The sequence below is a fragment of the Oryzias latipes genome, chromosome 10 (genome assembly GCF_002234675.1).
Source record: "Oryzias latipes chromosome 10, ASM223467v1".
NCBI lineage: Eukaryota > Metazoa > Chordata > Actinopteri > Beloniformes > Adrianichthyidae > Oryzias > Oryzias latipes.
The window spans coordinates 22485527-22505220 of NC_019868.2; the positions used below are offsets into that span (position 1 = coordinate 22485527).

Consider the following 19694-nt stretch of genomic DNA (forward strand, 5'->3'; position numbering starts at 1 on the left):
CGTCGTTGGGTCGGATCAATAAAACTAACGACAATAGATGTCTCATCTTTATATGTGTATGGACAGATCTGAAGCATCTGCTAATTTTTACTCAACTATTGCTGTCAAACTACCGTCCTCTGTGCATCACAGTGATTCATGGCTGAAGCTATTTTACTGACAAAGCTAATTATTATATTATTATTATATTCTTTTAATGAAAGAAAAAAAATGGTAACTGTAAACTGACCAAAGTAATATTAAATAAAATTCATTCTGGGTTAAAACAACAGTTTCAGCCATGATCGTTTTATTATTATTTTTTAAGTATTTTGTGATGAGAAAGTTCAAAAGATTCTCATTGGATAATTTTCCTTACTTTTCATGTAATATTTTTTCCCAGATTTACCTTCTTTCAGTGACTTTTATGTTTTCTATTTTCATTACCAGGATTATCTCGCCTGCATTTTATGTGGAGAAAAAACATCTGCTTGTGAGTTATTCAGGGGAAAAAACAGACACTTTGAACTTCTAGGGTTGATGTGATGTGTGCACGTTATTGAATTCATTCATTCAGTCTGCATACAGCGAGACTGCAATCTGTTTCAGTGACAGGTAGGAGGCAGGGGGTCGGTGGCTGTGCACAGGGGTAATGTCAAAGGGTCAGATGAGTCGGCTGACGGCTGTCGAAATGAAGCTGTTTAGGTGCTGATTCTCTGCAGCTCTAATGAAATGTTACCTTCCATCACTTATTTAAACAGGTGGTTGCCTATTGTCTGGGATCAGCGGTGATCATCCTCATTGTTCAGTTCTGTCAAGGAGGGCAACTGGCAACCAATTATCTACTCAGCAAGGCTGAGTGGGTAAGACTAGCTGCTGCAACTTGTTTTCAGTGGAGACTGGAATCCATTAGGAGCGTTTTGGCTCGACACAGTCCAGTTAGACACCAAAACACTGCTGCACACAATGTACCCGCCAAACGACAGCTACTGTGCAATATGCAACCGTTTTTATCATCTTTGTTTTAACAGATGTATTTGCATAACTGCATTTTTTTAACTTCTGAGTTGCTGCACAGTTCTTGTTTGCATACGTGGGTGTATGGAGATACATGTGCGAATAGTTTAATATCTGCAAACAGCTTATTAGTGTCAGATTTTGCTGTTCTTTTTTTAAGTATTGGCAATTTATTTCTAGGCTTGAAATCCTCTGCATCTGATTTTAAAACATCATGTTGTTTTAATCTTTTTTTTCTCGTAAAATTATGCAAAACTATTCAGCATGATGGGGAACTGTCAGGACAGAATGTTCTTTTTCTCCCAAACCACATTAATCCAAAGTGCAAACCTTTTTTTTAATCAGTGCTTGAAGAAAAAAATCTAAAATTTTACATTTCTTTTGGATGTTTCTATATTTTTTTTATAAAGTTGCCAATCTAAATTCCCTGTATTTTTTTTCTAAATTTAAACATGGACATTACATGTGCATATGCTTGTAAAGCTTTGCATGACTTTGAGATTAAAATCGAGTGTGTGTGTCTGAGTACGTGCGTGTGAAACTGCCTCCTTTCAGCTGCCTGCTTCATGCCTCATTGGTGTTTATATTGATTGATCCAGTTTCTTTTTGTTTCCACTCCTCTGTTTTGGTCGTCTGATGTAGCTCTAAGAAACCTGCTGGCCTTTGCTAAAACTCCTCTAACTGCTAAAATACCCTTTGGTAAAATGGCGTTAAATGGCTCCACAGACCCTGGTCAGAAAGCTCTGAATGGTGAGGGAGCCCTTTGGTAAAATGTCTCCAGAAGGTCAGCAAGACTTTGAGAGAATAGCCTCAATACCTCCAATAGTTCAGCAGACATGTTTGTGCTTGCACAGAAACACACGGCATCACATTTGGACACTCTTTTTACTCCGTTAAGCTACGGACACACCGGGCCTGTGATGCACGTTGAAGAATGCGCTGAACGCGGGTTCTTGAACGCTCTTTTGGCATACAGTGTTCACAGTGGACTGTCGCTACCTGATACTAGCCCATAAACTCACAATTGGAAGGGGCTTGGTGCGAAATTCAGACGCAGTGCAAATCTCGCTATCTTGTTCAAGGCTTTTCCTTTCACAGCTCTATTCCGATAAATGAAAGACTTGGTGTCATATAATTCCAGCCGTGTAAAGACAGCAATCGTTCATTTCTCATCAATGTTGATGTTTACAACCGGTTAGTACTTGCATGATTCAAAAAAGGACACCGCCCATACGTGACTGCCAAATCCGAGTCCCCTTTTGATCAAAGTTGAACTGTTTCATGAAATAGCAGTCAGAAATTCCATTGGTTGAACTCCCAGGACGCAGTGAATGAACGCTCGATTTGTATGAAGATCCCGAGAACAGACTTAAAAACTTGAGTAGCGACGCGTGAACACAAGAATTCTGAATGCAAAGGCCAGAAAAAACAGGATCTTTTCATTGAAAGTGGCCACTTGAACACGCCGGTGTGAACGTAGCATGAAACTCCCTTTTCCAGCATAAACGCACTGACACAACCAAAACTCACATATTGAGCTGTACAGTCTGCGACAGGCAGTTGTGAGTCTGTGTTAGTCTGCAGAGACATAACATGCCCTGCTCATTCAGCACCGCTCTTTGTGATTTTTGATATGACAGCTTAACGAAAGAAGGCACATCGGTTGGATGGCGAGTGGGAGACAGACAGAAGGACAGGGAGATTGAGACGGAAAGGTGGAGGAAGTGTAATCAGAAGTAAGAGAACAATGGAGGAAAGGCTTAAGCAGAAATCTGTGATCTTTTTGGGCTTGATTTGCTGTCATTGACATGACTGAGGAGATAACTGTGACAGTGGGCTTTACCAGAATAATAAACACAGGGTAAATCTCATCATTCAAGAGAAGCGGAAAGTGCCACCACCTCCACTCTTACTTTATCCCTCTTTCTGTCATTTTATTCTTTTATCCAAATAAGGCTCTCTATTCTAGATTAGCAAGGTCAAAACGATGAGTCCCCGAGCTTTTGGGGATTGAGGCGTTGGACCATGGCACCGCTCACTCTGTCTGCTGCGCTCTAGAAAATGTCAGCGGAAACACACTCATGCACGCAAACAGACACACTTAAACACAAATGACAGCAGTATTAATCGCTTTTGAAGAGGTGGTGGAGGGGGGTAAGAGAAACATTTAAAGACCCATATTTTGACTGAGTCAAGCCAGGGTCGACAGCTGAAGAGAAAGGAGGGCAGGGCAGGTGGATCCCCCCCCCCCCCCCCCCCCAGGGTCTCACTTTGGACGCAGATTTGTTTTATTGGTTGTGAAACCCCTCTCCTTCACTCTCCTTCACACTGGTGATACACATTTGTCTTACTCACGCTATTACCCCCATTCTCCCCCCTTTCTTGCTCTGGCTTTCATCTCCCTCTGTCTTTCTCCCGTCCCTCAGATGTTTGGGCTTAGCTAGAGGCTGACACAGCTATGCAGAACTTGGATGAGCAATTGCCTTTACTGTATATGCTAAACTACACTCTAAATCCGATGACTGATGTTCTTGAAAGCGTTTGCTGCTGGGCAAAGCAGGCTGTAGTCTTTGGTTGTCAGAGAGAATATAGTCGGCCGTTAGCTATATGTCTACAAGCGAGAAGAAAACTCAGCAATCAGGCCTGGGTGTGTTTCCGCTTCTGTGAAAGTATTGATAAATCATTTTTTACTGACTGCAGTGCTACCTTGGCTGTAATGATTATTGATAGGACTGTATATCTCGAGTTAATCTTCCCCATTGTGCCCTGTGGGGCAAGCCTAGGACTTAGTAGTAGTGTAGCACCAAATAGGAATGCACACAAACAGGTTGGTGCATGCACACACACGACATTTTTTTTTCTACCCTTTCTCTCACTCAAAGTGTGAAATCTAATCATCACTGGAGCCCACAATCATTTCTATCTATTCTTGAGGCACACTCATGCCCAACAACAACAATAAAATCTGCAGCAGCGTCTGTGAGCTAGCATTACCGACTCAAAGGTCATGCTTTTAAAGACCCACTCCAACAACAATAGTGTTTTCTGTGTTTTTAACATGTTTTTGGAGCATTTTTCTCATGATGGAGGACAAATTGTATATAAAGGAATTTAAGATTAAAACTGCATGTGGAAGTTAAAAAATGTGGTGATTTAGGAGCAGACGAAAAAAATGCTGTTTTAAAAAAGAGCGAACTTGTGATGTAAAAAATACGCTGGGTGGGCCACAAGCTCCCACCTCTGCTCCAATTTGATGCATCCATTTGCAAACAAAGTTTGTTTTCCTGGCATCTGACTCAAAATGTTTCTGCTTGATTGCTTAAATATTGCTCGCCATTTCGTTGCACTGGTAATGACAGCTCGGGTTGTGAGTCAACTCAGAGGCAACTTTTCCTAACCCCTTTAACCCTAACTCCTGCTGCTCTGCAGACCCAATTTTTTTTTTTTTTTTTTGCCTAAAATGGCATAATCAAAATAATTAAAAAGCACCAGGAATGCTTTTTCAATAGATTAAAAGATGATTTGAGTGGGACTTTAAAATCTGCCCATAAAAAAGGGGTATAAAGAGGTGCAAGGCTGTACAATTGCTTTTTTCTCTGTGGCTGGCGTCCTCCCACGTAGGGTTGACAAAAAGTAGATGTCCTCTCAGCAGCTCTGCTGACTTTATTCACATTTGCAGCACTTGGATTTGTGTGCAGTTTAAGTTAAAGGCATATCAAGCACTTTTTCCTTTTAATGGTTAACTGACTCAGACGTTCCCGATCTTGCACTCTTTCCCTCAGCCTGCTTCATCCTCAACACACACATCTCGGCGGGGTAGCCGACAGCAAGGGTACAGCCAGAGCCCCCCCTCCTCCTCTACACAGCAGCCATCCTATTACCTCTGGCAGTCATCTCACTGTCAAACTAATCAATGATTCATGTATGCGAGGGCCTCAGCCTGTTAGCTCCCTGCACTGCTGCTCATTGTCGCCACTCTGCTGCTTCTCCTTCCCCGGTTATAATGACTGGACTCACTCTTAGTCCGCCTCTAATGTGTGATGGTTCTGTGAGTTTTTCGTCAAAGCACGAGGGAGAAAGGCGGACGAAGGGAGAGAGGGAGATGGATGGACGGGCATGACAAAAAGAAGGGGGAGAGTGCAGGCTCCCGCTGTGCACATGCTGCTCTCATAACTGGCTGCATGCTGGGTCTAAGTGTGTTTCTGTGTGACTGTGTACAGACTGTACGTGTCCACAGAGGGGACAAAAAAAAAAAGCATCAGAGTTACAAAGTTAAACCAACTTTTTCCCGCTGTCCTTTGTTAAAATATGAGGGGTATAACAATTCATTTTTACAACAACTTAGTTCATATCATAATCTGTGGTTGCTGATACGATTCATAGTTAATATTGTTTCATTTTGGTCCACCCAATTCCCTCACCTAAAATTGATACAGGACATCTTCAGCCAAAAATTCAAGTAGTGTGACTCAAAGATAAATACATAAAGACAAGTCCATTCAAATTTTTGATCTATAAAGTTCAGCCCACTATTATTTTTCCACATAAAAAGGATGCCTTGATCATTTTCTTTTGCTGACATCTCATGTGTGTTGGCCACTGTGATGGGCCCTACCATGCCTCAGTACTGTTCATGCCCGGTAATTTCCAATATTGATGTCATTGATTTATTTCTTTTGAAACAAATTCTTTTTTGTTATAGGCTGATTCAATTTGATTAACAACTTGCCTCAGACAGATCGATCTGGTTGGACTCATCCGTTAAGTCGGCTAATTGTTACACCCCCCCAAAAAAAAATCAGTTTGTCTGTTCGTCTCATTTTTCCGTGACTAGATGAGCAAATATGTCAGCAATAAACCAGCAGCTGTTGTTTTTTTTTATTAAAATAGTGTGTTATTTTGAGTTCCAAGAAGTCCTTTCCAGCATTATATTGGAATTACAGCTTTATTCGATAGTTTGGCCCATATCGCTAAAGGAAGATTAAAAATCAGAGCCCACATCAACGGCCTGCTCTGGATTAAATCACGCCTATGTGGGAGTTCTACCTCCCATCTCTTTTAATATTTTTGTTTATACTGAGTTTCATATTTGGCTTTTTATTAAAGTAGACAGAGCCTATTCAGTTGCTCAATTGAACATTTCATAGTCAAGGTCTACTCACAAACATGCATTGAAGTTTTTCACAATAAAGCAACCTAACATAACAATATCGCTTTTCAATAACAAAGCCCCCTTTGGTGTATTTAAGACATTGTGAGTGGTGCTTTATCCATAATATTTCCAAGGTTAGATCAAGAGTTAAAAAACAAAAAGATAAAAAATAAAAAAACAAGCAGACTTAGTGGTTGCTCAGCTTTTTACCTACTCATGCTGCGTTTTCATAGCATCCAAGCAAGTTGTCTATCATGCAGGTCCTTCAGCTGCAAATCACTTCTAGCAACTTATACGAATCTTTGATTTCTGCAATCTTGTTGAATTATCTTGGACAATAAATGTATGGCCAAGCATTAATGAACTGTAATCTGAAAATTATACCTTAGTCACATGAATGCGTTAAAGGAAGTGCAGGTGTGTCTTTCAGTTCCCTAGAGGCTCGTGCGGCCACCTTAAGGGACGTCATGAAAATGGAACATACAACTGTTGTTTGTGTGGTATTTGTGGATAAGTTACAAAAACTAATGACGTGTGGTGATGCAGTCATGGGGTGCCCTCACTCTGAAGTCTAGTCATTAGTGAGGTGCACCTACTGACTCCTTACTGTCCATGCACAAATGCTGCAGGCGCGGGGTGTTCAGGTGATAAATAAGTGCCGTACGATGTCCACAAAAACTTCACTCTGATTGTCACTCTGACTGTTAGAAATTTCCTAATTTCTAACAGTCAGGTTGCAAGCACTTGTCATTTGTGCATGAACAGTAATAACGGAGCCATTGTGGGGTGCCCAGATTTTGGGGCAGTTGACAGAATGAAACATTCATACGGTGTGCCTGCACCTCACCCACTTCACTTACCCTTACCCCGGATTTACACTGGTCCGTCTGGTGTGCTTCTCCGTTCTGTTGCGTGGGGAGTCTGTTTCACAATGTTTCACGTAAGCTATCAGGCCCCATGCCCGCTCCCTTCTCGCTGAGTCCTTGTAAAATGGACATTTTGTGTCATAGAAAGATGAATGTTTTTGTTCTTCCAAAAATAAACTTTTATTGTCCATCGCAAAAATGGAAACTGGTGTTAACGTGTGTAATTGGGCGGGCATGTCACCTTAATACAATTTTAAAAAGTTTTATTTTAAAAGTACAACGAAGGTTTTTCTTTTGAAACACAAACCTGTTTTCTGATATTTTGATGCGACATTGATGTGTCAATGGACTTGAAAGAGAACTCCTCTGTAATGCTTGCGCTGCGGTGCAGAGAGGCGGATGTCAGACGCAGACACAATGGAAGCAACGTAAACATTCCGATTGATTAATGAACTTTTTGTGTGTGTATGTGTGTCAACGCAATGCAACACAGACGGACCACAGATGGACCAGTGGAAATCAGCCTCTAAGTGTTTTGCCACTACCTGTCGCCTGCAACATGCCTGTAAAAAAAATATACATGAACATTTTCGCCCAACGGCTCACCGGGTCTTAATAAAAAAGCTTGTCCCACACAGATTTGCCCATTTTTGCTCGTAGACACCCCGTATCCACCTGTAAGGGCAGTTGTGACTAAAGCATTAGTCAAGTGGAGACTAACGTGTCCTTGTCATGCATTGTCATGCAGGTTTTTGCCTTCATCTTGCTTCTGTGTGCATGCGTGTGCTCAGACCTCTGTATTTATGGATGCTAAGTGTTTTAGCTAAAGGTTAACAGCCATCAAACACGAGAGTGATTAGCTGTAGAAGTAGAGTCCGAAGGGCTTTTGAGAAGGTGTGGAGTGCAGGGGAGGAGAAGGTAGGAGAGGCGGTGAGGACTGTTGCTGCGGGGTCATAGCAGAAATGGAGATGCGTGAGGGGTGTTGGAGAACAAAGTCAGGAAAAAAAGCAATTTGAGCGAAAGGAAGCGAATGAAATGTGCCACATGAGAGACTTAATAGTAGAAATGCTAAATGTCTCCGTTTTGGAATAGCTTGTCAAACCAAAGTGAGAAGTCTTTGAGAGTAAATTATAAAATTGTAATAAGCTGTTCCACTCAAGTGGAAAACACAAGGAAGTACAAACAGTGATGATGAACTCCAACTTCCATTTGAAGATGAAAACTTATATTTTACATTTAATCCTAATGAAGGGAGTTCAAAAAATGCTTTAGCTTAAATGGAAATGTATGACGGATTGACTCTCAAACGAATGTATTTAAATTTAAATTTCTCTCTTATCGTAGTCAATGTTTTTATATCTAAACTTATTTTTGCCAGCATTTTCCTATCTGCTAATGACGCCGTTCATGCAGTCCTAGACAGTCAGAATGGATTTTGTTGTAAACTAAACCGTAACAATTTATGTACAATCAAATAATTTGGGTGGTTGTTATTCATGGCATTTTCAGAGTTTCTTTTTCCTTTTCTTTTTTTCATTACAACTAATTTCACAGCTATATATTAATAAGAAGATCCCTGACCTGGATCTGAAAAAACAAAATTAGGAAACCTACAGTAAAGGTACTGCTAATCGAGTGAAAGACACATGCTTGTCCATGTCTGGCCTTTTTACAGCTGACAGTTCAATTAGCGGGAAGTAAATGATGCATAGCACCTCTCATGTGGCCCTGGTAATCGGCAGTGTTCTGCTTTGAAGGGCTTGTGTTGTGCATGAGTGGACAGCAAAACTAACAGTGACTACTCAGAAGTTTTAAAATGTATGATTTGCTGGTCCCAGTGCATGACAAAATGTAGCCAGGGACCTCTGAGTTCTGTGTTGAGTTGTTTGAGAAAACAGCACCTTTTCCTGCCTGGGCTTTCATGGATGGAAACTGCAAATGGCTTTGAACTATCTAGAGTTTTAATTAGACATTCCTCATCAACTGGGGGATTGACTGTGTAGGCGTTTGCGAAGGGGCGTCTGTAGCAAGAGGCATGAAAACAACCAGCATTAAAGGCCTATGCGGTATGCGTGTAATACTGCAATGGTTGTCCTGTATAGCTTTTGATTTGTTTTTCCTAGCAGCTATTTTGTGCAAGCGCTGGTAAGCTTGCATTGAGAGCTTTTTCCGGGTGTCGGCAATCAGCAGACAGAGAAGACATTGAAGATGTTTGAAGTCTTTAGAAGTTTCCTACCTTGATCTGCATGCAGCGCCCATCCTCTGACTGCCACCAGCACATCACAACTTTACCATTTGAGTCTTTGCTCTTGTTTGATGTTCCAAATGTGTCAGGAGGGGGAAAAAGTGCAATGAAGTATTTCATTTGCTTTGTTCTTCCCAGTAGCCAAGGCATATAACCTTTTCAGATCCTATCAAGGTAAAAACTAAACAAAAAGAAAAAACAAATATTATTAAAACAAGCAGATTTATTCCTATGCGAGTACGCGTCATGATTGGTCAGACGAAGGTGAGCATTTTGCTTCACCGAACACCTTGCAAGACACTAATTAATTTCTTAAATAGGCAGATGTTAGAGTTTTTTTTCTTATTTAATTGCATGTTGGGATTGTTGTCGTAGTAAACTGTTTTATGAGTAGCAGGGGGGAATCCAGTATCCTCCCATAGCCTTTGTTGTTTAAAAGCCCCATATGGATTGTGAATCGGCAGCAGCTTTCAAAGCATCATTAGTCATGCATAAAAGACTGTGTTAATGCTTTAATACCAGCCCTGGGCTCAGGCTCTGAAGATCTGCCTTAATTGCTCACCTCTGATACGTTCTGTGGTCACGTGCACTCGTTGAACGGCACATATGTGTGACATTGTTTGTGCGCAAATGTGTTCTCTCTGCATTTGCTAATTGTCTATCGCTTGCTGGCACTAATAAGCACATAAAAAGAGTGAGTGCTGTTAGATGGGCATTAAACGAGGCTGAGACACACCCACTCTGCCTGCCTTGAATAATGATCTTTTATCTCCGCTTTCCTTCTCCCTTTGGCTGTCACGCTTCGTGTGTGTGTGTGTGTTTGGCGTGTGTGCGTGTGCAGCCGTCCACCTGTTAGGTCTGACCTGGCATCTGCGGCACAATGAGAGCCAGCTGTACGAAAACGGCCTGAGCTCAGCGGACCATCAGCAGGAAGACCAAGGCAGAAGCAGTCCTACCAGCTCTATCCACCTGCTGGACACACTCAACCCTGAAAACACGTACAGTGGGGACAGAGGTGAGTCGTGCACGCTGTACTGACAGATGTTTTACACTCATGAAACTGTGGTTTAAAATCTGTAATTAAACATTGAACATTGAATATCAGGTTTCTTTTTTATTTATTTTTTTTGTTAAAATGACATTTCCAAATTACACTTTTTATTTATTTATATTTTTTTAATCATATTATAATTTATTACCATATTATTGTAAATAGCTACTAAATGAAAAAAAAGCAAATAGAATTAAACCAAAAAGTATTTTTGTAAATCAGAACCTCTTATTTCTCAGAGCAGGTTTGAACAAATCTTTTGGGGTCTTTTATTTTGAAGGCATATTGCTTTGACAGTTGTAAAAAAAGTGAAAATAGTCCAACAAAAACTGCTTCCTTACATGAATGATGAATGGAAATTTATGGCCGTACCTGCTGAAATAATCTTGTATTTTCAGTCAGTATCCATCTGTAAAGGATTAGATTTTGCTGCTGAGTGACCTGCAGGGCAGGAATGTTAGGGAAAGACGCAGGGATGTAGATCATAAAGACTGTGAATGATTGATAAAGCTCTTGTCGATGGCTCTGAGACGCCTGTTGGGTTCTTTTTGTTTTTGTTGGACTTGTGTAAAAGCAAAGGCTACTAAATGACTCACACTTTCGTTTAAAAACTCAGCATAATGAGTCTTAAATGGCTGATAAATGAAGAGAGCTTGGAGGAAAATAACATGGATGAATAAATAAAAGTTCATGAGTAATAGGAATGGAAGGATAAAAGTTATGCGAGCTAAAGTTGGTTGAGTTGATCAACGACACCCGTCAGTTGGTCAGAGATCATAATAAGGTAGTTGAGAGTTGATCTTGAATTATATTTAAAATCATGTTTGTACAAACTGCGGAACATCAGAGATTACTTCTAAATTTTATTTAAAGTTATTCTTCCCTTTACGATGTGACTTTCTCTGAACTGTGTTACAAGACTTCTATATTACTTTTAAGTTACTTACTGAGTAATATCTGCATTTTCAAAATTGTAACTGATAGATGTAAGACAGAGAATAATTAGAGGAGCAAGTATCAACTTATGACAGTTTGGTCGATAAAAAGTGGAAAACTATGTCCTAAAAAAAGATATATTGGTTCTTTGGAAAATGAATAAATAAATAAACTTATTGTTGCATAAAAATGAAATCAAAGTGTTTAGATCGGAAATAGTGAGTCTGTAATTTAAGTCAAAATGGTTGTAAAAAGTTTATACTGACTAAAGACATTGTTTGTTTGTTTTTTATGGCATTTTTATTATAAATAAGAGTTTCTTGTTGCTGAAAGACAAAATCACATTTTGGCTGTCGTAATGTATGATTTACAAAACATGTAATAAGTAAAATTATTTTTAAAAATAACTAAAAACCAATTAAAAATGTGTTTGTTTGTCTTTTTGCAATACCAGAAAATATTCGTTATAGTATTTGTTACGTTTGCAAATAGCCACTCCAATCACTGACATTGACTGCATTTAGATTATTTAAAAATTAAAAGGTATGGTCATTGCTATGGAAATATGTTGTTAGGGTTTTTATGATACCTTTAGGATTATTTCTGTAACATAAGCGAAACATCAGGACACCATAGTGTTGTTGTTTTTTTTGTGTAACTAATAATGTTTTTTGCTGTAAAACATGGCTACTACAATAGACAATGGCTAAACAACTAAAATGCATCTCATCATGCGCATCATTTAAACTTGTTTGCATTACCGGCTGTTGATCCACTATGTTTTCTCTTGTTTTTATTGGACTGACCTCTGATCTGCATGGACCTGCACCACTTTACATGCTTCTTTTCACATGAGTTGATGTTTTGTTAGCTTCTGCCTCTTCCACAAAACTAGCACAGACTCCATCTGTTTTTGCTGTTTCAGGCTTCATTGTTAGAGTCATAAAGATCTAAAGGACATTTCCTTATAATACTAACCAACTTAATGTCAACTGCAGTAAGACAGGGCAGCGGACAGAGTCACTAATTAGGAAATGATCAGTTAGCAGTTGTTTAACAATCAAAGGCAGCTAGACAACTTTGCTGTTAGCGGGTTATTTGCGCTTATTACAAGCCTGTTAATAAGAAGCATACTGCTGCAAAATTTCTCATATATGCTCAATGATAGCACTGAGACCGTCTGTTGGGTTCTGTTTTTCCTTTCATCTCATTATGGTTAATGACCATTGTTTGACTCGTGTAAAAGCTGAGACTACTAAATGACTCACGCTGACTGATGTCGTTTAAAGCTGCAGCACAAAGAGTCTGAAATGGCTGCTAACAGAATACTAAGTTAATCATTTCAGGCCTCATTTTTTTATAATAATAGGAATAGGCTTAACAAAGCAAGGCCTGAATGAATCTGTTCCACGAAAAACATGGAGAAAATTATGGTCACAGTCTATTCTAGTTGAAAATGCCACATGCCCCCACCTTACATCGAAGACACTTCTTGGTTTTGTTCTTAAAATACGTTTTTTTTTTTTGTTTTGTTTTTTTTGTCCTTTTGACATTTGAGTTCATTTTCCATAATTTAATAGACTAATTTAGTGTATTTGTCTACTTGTTATCTTTGAATTTCTTAAAATGCATAAACATTCAGTTTTTCCAAAAGCTTCAAGGTTAGAATAAAAAAAGGTTTGTATTTTCAATAAAATTGCTTCCTTTTTCATCAATAACGCAAACTTCAGTTTTCATCATTTTGAACATTTCTTTCCCTCAATTGTTGATTTAAAGTTTGGAATCCGTACCACAGAGTATCTACAAAATGCGGTGATTTTGTCCAATTGATGTGTGATACACAGCTGGGATATCGTCAACTTAGGTGTTGGATAAGTAACTTAATAATTCTGGCTCCTCTACATGTCAGTTTATGACATTAAAAAATGTACGTTCCATTTTCTACAAAAGTTTTAAAAGGATTTTAGCTAATGATATTGGATCTTGGAGTGGACGTTATAATTAGTTTATCATTATAATTATTCCTTTTTAAATCTGTTATTCAGAGATTTGTTTAGTTTATCATCTGATTTGACCAGTCAGTCGTTTTTGGTAGAGATCGGCCGCAATGTTCAAACAGCACTGAATTGAACATGAATCTTTTCATGAATCATTAATGCTTTGCTGCTGTAAACAGCCCATTTTACACTGTATAGGCAGTTTTTCCTTAGATTGTTTTATAGTTTGCTGTGACCCCTTGTTGTTAAATTCTTCTCTAAAAACTTTTTCCATTGGTCTCATTTCCATAGTTTAGAATTCACTGTTGGACCTGGAAGATTGCACTGTGTACATCCGAAATTGATTTGTTAAAACATTTATGTTGAAGTCATGCAAACCTTCTTGCCTTAAACATCACAGTTAAAGTGAATTACTGATCAACCAATAGTTTTGTTTGTTTGTTTGTTTGCTTTTTGGAAGCCATAACTTAAGATGAGCAAATATCATGGTGCCAGCTAAATTTTAGGTTAAGCTTATATCTCAGAAAATTGTATCACCTTTCTCTCTCTATGAAATAAGAAAAAAATAACTTAAACAATAATCTTAAAAAATGGTAAAAAAAAAAAAAAAAAAAAAAAAAAAAAATCATAGGCTAAATAATATTTTGGTACACTTTTTGTTTTAATTAAAAAAAATAATGATAATAATTATTTTGCAGCTCCACCCCAGAAACAAAAGCTTACAATGTTTTGTTGTTGTGCAGGTTTTCTGACTTGTTGCAGGAAAAAGGTCTTTGGGGGTCAGAGTCAGAGTTTGGGCTATTTAAAGACCAACTCCTATGAAAATTGTGTTTTTAACATGTTCATTTTACTCATTTTGGAGGTCATGCATTAAGAAAATTAGGATTAAAACTGCATTTCTGACTATTTCTTTAGTCAAATATTGGTGATTCAGAAGCAGATAAAACAATGCGTTTAGAAAAAGCCCCTAGCAGTGACGTATGAGCAGTCGGTGGATCACAAGCTCCCTGCTCAGCTCGGCTCCATTCCAATGCATCCTTTTTTTTTTTTTTGTCTCCGTCGGTCATGTTGACCATGGATGACGAGTCCTAGCTCTCATCTTGGCTAATAACTCTAGCGAGGCTGGAGTGTCCTCTCCAGGGTTGCGAGAGTGGCCGGACACTAGCCAGGGTGATGTAGTACGGAGGACAAGCTATGGCTTCAGAGATGGGACAACATCGGGCGTGTTCAGGGTGGTATGGCTGTAATGCATCCACTGGTGTCTCCTTTTTCCTCGTCTGAGCTGGCATCTGGCTCTAAGATGGTTTAGTGGGTAACTCCAATGTTGATTACCATTTTAGTTGCACCAGTAATGTTACAATGGGGGTGTGAGGGGCTGGAAGATAGCGGGAGATTGTGTAAACAAAGAGATGTTGGCAAATGAGGGAAGGGCTAATGAGGTCCTTTTTTATTTTGCCTAAAATGTCAAAACCATAATCAAAAGACCATCAGAAATGATTTTAAATCGACCGAAAAGTGATTGGAGTACAACTTTAAGCAGAATTTTTGTCTCGCTTGGTGAAAAGTAGTAGTTCTGCTTATTCCTCCACAGACAGACCTTTTCTCTTCTGAAAGTTTCTTATTTTAAATAAACCGAGCAATTGTGGTGTTGGGGAGAAGCCAGTTAAACATTTTCTTAAATGGCCGGTCCATGACTGGAAAATCTTATCTCCATTCTACCTACTCTTAACCAAACAGGAAAAACCTGACATCAGTTTAAACCTATGATACAGGATATTACTTGTGAGAGTTTTTGTTTATGGAGTCAAGCAGGAGGCAGAAGCCTCCATACTTGTTTTGACTGACAGATACACCAGAAGCTGTCAGAGGCCGGGACCAGCACTCTCTGCCAAACTGCAGCCGACAGCAATTCAGTCAACGCGGGGCAACTATTCTTGATGAATCCTCACATTCGAAGGATTAACACTCTCATCAGTGGCTAAAGCCTCCGTTGAATGTTCAAGGGTCAGGGAATTTACTTCTGAGTGTTGCATCACCACAATCTATTGTTTCAACTCTCATTGCTTGATGTGCTTGATGAAAGCCGGAAAATAAAAATGGGCAAGGCTAAGCCGGTGATGCAGGGGGGGGTTTAGATTAATAAAATTGGCACGGTGGAGGTGGTCCCCTGGCAGGGGAGGGCCGGAGAGATTAGAGATTAGGCTGTAATCCAGTGTGGCAGATTATCATGCTCATCCTGCTGTACCCATCACCTCTCACACCAAGAGACCACACAATCCCCAAGATTACACCACAAAGGATGGTGAAAGGAAGCTGCAGGGAGTAAAGGATAAACCATGTCATGGTAGAAAGAGAAAGAAGTGAAAATGGTGGGTGGAGAGCGGAGTGACTGACAGATGCAAGAGGCAGAAAGACAAGATAGAAAACAGCTGAAAGTGAAACGATTTTATGTCATCAAACATCCCACATTGGAAGGAATTCTTTTGAGTCATTGGCAGAACAGAGAAAAATGCTGTACATTGTTCTTCAGTTATTTTCAAATTATGATTTTATTTTCAAATGCAGCGGCTAAAATAGCAGGATTATGAAGACAGCGGTGGAGACTGACAGCAGGCGGATAGTTATCAGTTTCTGCTCGTCTCTAACATGATTGCACAGCAGGGAGAGATGAAGCAAGTTTGATGGAATGAGTGGAGAGACCTCGTATTGTTCAGGTATTTTTAGCTTTTTATTTCAACATCAATGCTAGGAAGATTGGCTCTCTCTCAGAGTTATTATCTCTGCTTCATGTGTTGCTTCTCTCCTGAAATAAGAATTCTAATCTATCTTAAAAGGCAGCCTGCACCTCTGTGCTGGATACTAATTGACATGTTGTGTCAACTGCGTATGGCGAGTGTCTCGTCAACTCTTTTTGGCGTTGGGTTTTATGTTCTTTCTGTTATCTTCCCTGCAGTTTCCAGGGATCACCAGCACCCCATCTCATCTCTTCACACATAAAAGCTTTTCTAATTAGTGCTACATTAATAACCACTCATCCTATCATAATCAACCTTTGGTTGATGAGTTGATGTCTTTTTTTGTGTGTTTCTTCATCTGACACGTATTAATAAGGGCATGTAGGCAAGACCAGACACACTCACGTACACACACACATATACATATATATATATATATATATATATATATATATATATATATATATATATATATATAGGCCTGCACAATATACCACAAATTTATCATTATCGCAATATCCAGCTCTGCAATATCCCAAAAGATGACAAAAATCGCAATAAATCATAAACCTTAAATGAAGCATTTAACGAATCAAATAAATCCCTATATGCATTTGACCAATCGGATGGACACCTTCACGTTGTTGACCAATCGAATGGAGCTCTATTATGTTAGATGTTTGTCACCTATGTCGAAGAGGGTAATTTGGAGTATAATTTTTAAACTGTTGCAATGAAATCAGAATAATGTTTTTGGCTATTTCGCTATTTGTTTATATGCCACAAATTATATCGTTATCGCAATATTAATCTCTAATATTGCATGTCACAAGTTTTCCTCTTATCGTGTAGTCCTAATATATATATATATATATATATATATATATATATATATACTTCGAAGATGAAAGCACAGCAGCCCTGAAAAAAAAATACAGCCAGTGTGTTCCTTGGCCTGATGAAGTACTTCAGAGTTTAGGAGTTATATTTCACCCTACGTGGCACGCAGAGTGTATTAATAACATGAAATGATGCAAAGTGACATACAGTAGAAGCACATATTGCCTCATTAGAATGTGAAGTTGATGAAAAACTGAGCTTGTGGGACACCATCTGAGCCCATGTGATGATTGTAGAAACCATGGTATATAAGCAGAGTTACTGCCAAAGTGTTTTCATCCTATCTGATGCTGTGGTTAGAAATGGTGTGTAGATGGATGGAATGTGACACAGACAGAAAGGGGGGAAGGAGGGGGGGTGCTCTTAAAGAGCACATCAATATTCCAGACTGTGTGCAGAGAGAGTGAAAAGGAGTGAGGCCAAGCAGTGTGCACGTGCGCACAGAAAGAGGGAATATGCAAGTTGTTTGTGCGCACACCAGGAAACCAATTGTGTGTGTGTGCGCAGGCCTGTGCACGTGTGGAAATGCTGATGGACCCGTCGCTGTTACAGCAGTCCCATTGATTTTTCTCACGCTGGGATACAGTCTCAGGAACCAACACATGCACACGGATGGACGTAAACACACATGCACACAGAATATGGATCATTTAGTAAACTCACTGCTCCAATGCTTCAAGTTGAGAAAGCCTAACAGCAATAACATGTTTGTCTGCAACTTAGCCTGCATCCAAAACAAGCGGCTGAACAGAATTTTAAGCTCCAGCTTGTAGCTATACTGTATATGGCCCAGCATTTTAAACAACATGCTTCATTTTTATTTTTAACATTTAAGAAGAGTGCACGTCTCTTCTGCTTAGAAGCCTCAAAACAATTATGGACCTTTTTTTTGTCTTTTGATAAAAGATACAGAAGGACAAATCCTATATTATTTGGTTTTAGTGGCGCTGAGGGATTAACAGGAAAACAGGAACATTTTCACAGTTAAATATAGATATTGAAAAATATTGAATACTTTCAAACTAAATTTAGCATTTACAAAAGTTTCAGTCTGCTTCATCCTTAAATGCTTTTAAATTGACAGCCCAATCTTTGGAAAATGTTCCCAGTGGTCTTTTAATCATGATTATGCCATTTTAGCCAAAATGTAAAAAAAAAGGATTTCAGTGTAATTTTTTAACTTAATTTTTTTTAAAATTGGAATTAATGTGCATATATGACCGATATATAAATTGTTCATCACTTAAGAAAAGGTAGATTTCTGAGTATATATATATATATATATATATATATATATATATATATATATATATATATATATATATATATATATATATATATATATATATAATACAATGTTAAAATAAATGTTAACTATAATTGTCTATATATATATAGTGTATCACATTGTTTTTGTGTTGTGGTTTTTTCTTCATTCCTTTATTGCATTGCTATGACAAAACAGAGAATATTGGGTTGACAGTCAATGGAATCACAGGCTGGAGGTGAATTGAAATGAAAGAAAATGGAATGCCTTTGTTATTTTTTTAATCCTGTCATTTCATTAATTATTTAAAAAAAGGGAGTAGCGATACGCACTCATAAATGTTAAAATATGGAAACATAAAAAATGTGAATATGCCAGATTTAGTCTTACAAGATGATATTTTATTTGTGCCCACTTTCAGGCGGTTGACTTTTAGAAAATGAAGGCATAATAGGATTAAACAGTCTTAAAACCAGACAAAAGATGTAAAAAAAAAAAAAAAAAAGAAAATACTGAAAGTAGATTATGTTAAAATAAAAATGTGAACAGCAAACACTATGTAAAATGTATTAGCTTAGTTAAGTGAAACTGTAACATGCCATTTCATAACCAAGGTCACACAGTCCGTCATACAGAAAATACAAAAAATATCAAAACAATGCAAAAATGAAATCACTTCAAATAAGTCCATTGAGTAGCTTACATGTGCATTCTAAGAGTTTACCATCTAATTTCATTAGTATGTATTTATTTGGGAGGTTTCTTTTTTTTAATCAAAAATGAACATCAATAAATGGTGTCTGCCTCTAGGGTTGAATAGTGGAATGGTCTGGAACAATCTGCCTCCTATTGTGGTCTTGGGAGTTGTGGGAACAATAACAAACCTCTCAGAAACTGGGAACAGAAAGATCCTTTTGGCAAATATAAAAAAATACAATGTTAACTATAATTGTCTATTAGATTTATAGAACAAACAACAATATTTATTGTTGTGTACAAATGGACCTTCAAGCTCATGTTTCTAAAACGTAGAAAAATGCAAAACTTCCTTACTACATGCCTGCCATTTAAAATAAAACAAACCCGTCCCTTTTCCCTCTGTTGACATGTACACCCAATGACTACAGGCATGAAAGCATGACTGAAATTTTAAAGATATAGCTTGGCTTTGCGGTGAAGAAACAGTATACAGTAAACCCTCGTTTTTCGCGGGGGTTACGTTCCAAAAAGAAACCGTGATAGGCAAAATCCGTGAAGTTGAAAACCTTTATATTTTTTTACAATTATTATAAAATTAAGACTCTATTATACATTGAAAAGAAATACCAAACCATTTTACAGGCTCGAGCATTTGTTTCACAAATAAAACTACTTTAGAAACGTTTTTTTCAACAAATAACTTCTGTACTGTACTGTCAAATAATAATTTTAATCATCAATGTGAACAGAAGGCTTCAAATTGCGGAGATTAGCCCCGCCCACCGCATACCGAGTAATTGGATTAAACGGGAGAAAATTTAAAATGATTATGAAAAAAATACAAAGTACA

General features: G+C 38.3%; 1 protein-coding gene across 1 annotated transcript in view; it reads left to right on the plus strand.

Annotated features, from left to right (window-relative positions):
- The window catches only part of tenm1 (teneurin transmembrane protein 1), a 212672-nt gene that overhangs the window by 82128 nt on the left and 110850 nt on the right, over positions 1-19694 (plus strand). The window contains exon 6 of the mRNA XM_011480413.3: positions 10101-10274. Coding sequence (XP_011478715.1) covers positions 10101-10274 — 174 coding nt within the window. The remainder of the gene's footprint in view (positions 1-10100; positions 10275-19694) is intronic.